We start from the raw sequence: 3,963 nt of genomic DNA on the forward strand, positions 1-3,963 counted from the left end.
CAAGGGCATGTACCTTGGTTGCGGGCACATACCCACCAGTGGGGATGCAGGAGGCAGCTGATCGATGTTTCTCTCTCATCGATGTTTCTAACTCTCTATCCCTCTCCCTTCCTCTCTGTGAAAAATCAATAAAATATAAAAAAAAATGTTTAAATGAAAGATTAAAAACCCTTGTTAGATCCTTCCAGGAGACCTATTTCCATAAATAAAGTCGGGTACCAGAGTGACATAGATGACACAGCCAGGCAAACAACCAGGAAATCTGTGGACTGTGTAGAATTTAACCACGTAACAAACTTTAGAGAAGACAGGCTCTGACGCCCAACCATTCATAACAGTAAGTATTATGGTTATTATTTTAACATCCCTAAGATAGACTAGAATCATTTGGTAGGGTGGCATTTCACTTACCGTGTACCTCTAAATTGCACTGGTCCTGTTCAGCTCTGCCACAAACTATGAGATTGTCCCTGGGCTTAATCAAGAAATCGTCACGTTCATATTGCTCCTAAGTGGAGAGAAAAAAGTCATTGACTAGAAGCAGATATTCAGTGAGGTTTTTCAAACCTCAAGGAGCATAATTAAAAAAGCCATGTAAATATTTACCGTATCTTTCAGAGTAACATAAGGATCTTGATCATTACTCCCATAGACTGTAAGACCCAAGAGAGATTCACCAAGAGTTTCAGTATCTGTAAGAATTCATAAACGGAAATGAATACAACAGTCACAAAAGCATTTTTTCTAAGGCATCCTATCTTTAGACTTAGATTCCACTGTCTGTTTCATAACTCTGGATCATCCATAGATGGGAAAGGAAATAGCGGATAATAAAAACAGGAATTTAAAAGCCATTTATATTTGACCTTGGAATGCATATCTGATAGTTTCGGAATTCATAATCTTCCAATAAAAGAATTACATTAAAATGTGAAAAACTCCCTCAGAAGATATTTGAATTCTGCTGATTCTCTAGCTTGCTCTTTGTAATCATTATTCAAAAGTGCTGTAGAGAGGCGTCCTGGAGGCCCTAGAAATGCAATTACCTTAAAACACTGGCATCAACACAGAGTAAGTAAGTTTCCTGGTCAAACAGAGTTGAAAAATGATGGGTTTCACAAAGTTAAATGGGTTTCTTTATTGCAAGATTTCTCAGAACCTCTGAGATGCTAATTTGCCTTATGAATCAGAAAGAGGGGTTATTATATGCCTTTTTTCACTAACCTTACCTCAAAATGGAATTCTTTTATGGCATATCTGCAAGGGTGACATACAGTTGATCCCAAGTAACATAAAACTCAAGGAAGATACTCTTAATTGTCAGGGGAAACTACTTTAAGGAGGTAGCACTAATAAGTCTTAAACATCTGATAGGCAACAGACACAGGAATTTCTACTGAATGAGAATACGGATACCGTGACCTGCAGGGTGTGGAGAATGTGAGGAGCATTTCTGAATGCGTCTCCTCAGGTTGGGTTCTCTTCCTCTCTCTGTATTCCCACTCTGTCCTCGCAGGATAGTAACAACCCAGAGTCCAATGGAAAAACTACCCTCTGCACCTACTGAAGTAAACAGGTGGTCCCTGCCTTCCGATGGTTTGACTCAATTTTTCAACTTTCTGATGGTGCAAAAGCAATACACACTCACTGGAAACCAGCAAGGCTAAGCTGCAATGTTTGGTTGGTGTATTAAATGCATTTTCAAGTTAAAATATTTTCAACTTATGATGGCTTTATCAGGACATAGCCCTATGGTAGGTTGAGGAGCATCTGTACTAAAAAGAATGAAGGCTTCAGAGACATATAATAGCACTAATATTCACCAGCTGTGTGACACTGGCAAAGTTATTTCATCTTCGTAAGCCTCAGTTTTCTCTTCTGTAAAATGGAGTTAATAATTCCTCTTATTGCAGACAAAGAAAAAATGTTACAAGTGATTATACCCACTAGTTGCAATAAAATAAAATATACAACAGCATTTTTTTTAGATCTGAGATTAGTGGGTTAGAGCTTAATTTCTAAACTAATTTAGGAAACATGCTGTCTTCCTAAGTATTGAGCCAGATTATGTGACTGACATAAAAAAACAACAAAATAGAGTGTAGCTCTGAAACACTAGAAGCATGATTGCACGCAGTAATTTTCAACTGGTGTGCCTTGGCACATGGACACACTGCAAGAATTTAAAAACATGCAATATCTGATTACTTAGTGGGGGGCACTGACCTCTTTTCCCTTAGATTGTCAAATAAAGAAATGACAACAGCCAACACAACGCAATAGCCATCTGATGTGAATAAATCAAATTATACCTATATTTTTGTCAGATCAGCAACAAATGTATTTTTTGGTGTGCTGCATAATTTTAGTAATTAGTTTACATGTGCCATGAGATGAAAAAGGTTGAAAATCGCTGACCTAATTGAGTTTGCGATTAAATACCAGTATAAGCGAGTGGATTCTAACCTGGGTCGCCTTCCTCGTCATACCGATCGAGCTCGTACTCTGCCAGCTCATCATCCTCCAGGGCCCTGTCGTCCTCTGGGTCGCCATCCTCCAGGGGCTCCCTGGGTCGTGCCTGGGTCCGTGCACTCTGCATGCCATCTTCTGAGGGCTCCCCCGTCACCTCTTCATCACTGCCACCTTCTTCTCTATGGCAGTGAAAAAAAGAATCACCCAATGACACCTTCAATAACTAGACCACCTTGTCATCGTCATTTAAGATTTACATTTCATCTGGACTTTACTACAAACATCAACATGCCTAAACTTACTGTAACTTTTCCTTTGCTTCAGCAATAAGACGTTTTACTTCTTCTTTACTAAGCTCTACCTACAAGAGAGCAAACATTTCATTATGATATAGTTAAGAAACATGGTAAGTCTTTGAGTTAAAAAGAAATTTGCAAACTAATGTGAAATGTAACTTTAAGAGACATCAAGAATCAAACATCAATAGACTCTAAATTAACGTAACTGGAGTTTTCATAGGTTCGTAAAATTAAGATCCCTTCCCACCTGAAGCTGTTTAAAAGCCACATTCAGTCTATTCTGACTCTCTCCAGACTTTCTAGAAAAGACTGACTTATATAAACTGACTTCTATGGTAGCCCACCTCCCTTTCTTCTTCAGTGGTTCTCAACCTTCCTAATGCCGCGACCCTTTAATACAGTTCCTCATGTTGTGGTGACCCCCAACCATAAAATTATTTTCGTTGCTACTTCATAACTGTAATTTTGCTACTGTTATGAATTGTAATGTAAATATCTGATATGCAGGATGTATTTTCAGGGGTCGCGACCCACATGTTGAGAACCGCTGTCTCTGACTCCTTCTTGGCCACTTCTCCCCATTTTCCCTGTGGAGAATCCTAAATAAACCACCCTTGCCTTGGTCCTCTGCTCTTTTCTGTTATCACCCACACGTATTCACTCATCATGCTGTAAGTTCCTTGCAAAGCTCATTCATTTGCAAAACTAAAACTACCACCTATGAACTGACTACTCTAAACTTTCCCTTCTCTAGCTCTAACTTCAGTTCCACTTTCCCAACTGCCTGTAACACGCTCCACTTGGATATCCTGTTCAAAACAGAAGTCATTCTCTACTTCAAAACTGCCATTCCTCCAATGTTCCGGTACCTTTTAAAACACCCCATCACTGCTCAACTGTAAGCTTCTCTAAGACAAACACTGACTGGTCACTGTGCGCTTACTACTAAGCACACAGTTCAGTGCTCAGCCCACTGCAGGGATGCTTGATGACAGATGATGAATGAATGAATCGCCCAGTTTATACCAAAACACCTCTACTAACATGGAAATCCTCCTGAGGGGTGATGCCCCACCGCTGGACAGCTCCAGAAATAAAAGGCTCTTAAATTTAATGAAATAATACTTATTTTTCTAATTTCTCTTAATGGTCTGAGTTTTCCTTTCTGGTATTTTGTAGAATAAATTCAATC

At 39.2% G+C, this 3,963-nt stretch overlaps 1 protein-coding gene across 1 annotated transcript in view; it reads right to left on the reverse strand.

Annotated features, from left to right (window-relative positions):
- Window positions 1-2,873, reverse strand: part of PWP1 (PWP1 homolog, endonuclein) — a 16,303-nt gene extending 13,430 nt beyond the window's left edge. Inside the window, exons 1-4 of the mRNA XM_014535983.1 lie at window positions 2,775-2,873; window positions 2,467-2,651; window positions 607-692; window positions 412-508 (exon numbers count right to left, since the gene is read on the reverse strand). Coding sequence (XP_014391469.1) covers window positions 412-508; window positions 607-692; window positions 2,467-2,599 — 316 coding nt within the window. The 5' untranslated portion in view covers window positions 2,600-2,651; window positions 2,775-2,873. The remainder of the gene's footprint in view (window positions 1-411; window positions 509-606; window positions 693-2,466; window positions 2,652-2,774) is intronic.
- Window positions 2,874-3,963: the final 1,090 nt, after the last annotated feature.

This window comes from Myotis brandtii, unplaced genomic scaffold (assembly GCF_000412655.1).
Source record: "Myotis brandtii unplaced genomic scaffold, ASM41265v1 scaffold155, whole genome shotgun sequence".
NCBI classification, from domain to species: Eukaryota; Metazoa; Chordata; class Mammalia; order Chiroptera; family Vespertilionidae; genus Myotis; species Myotis brandtii.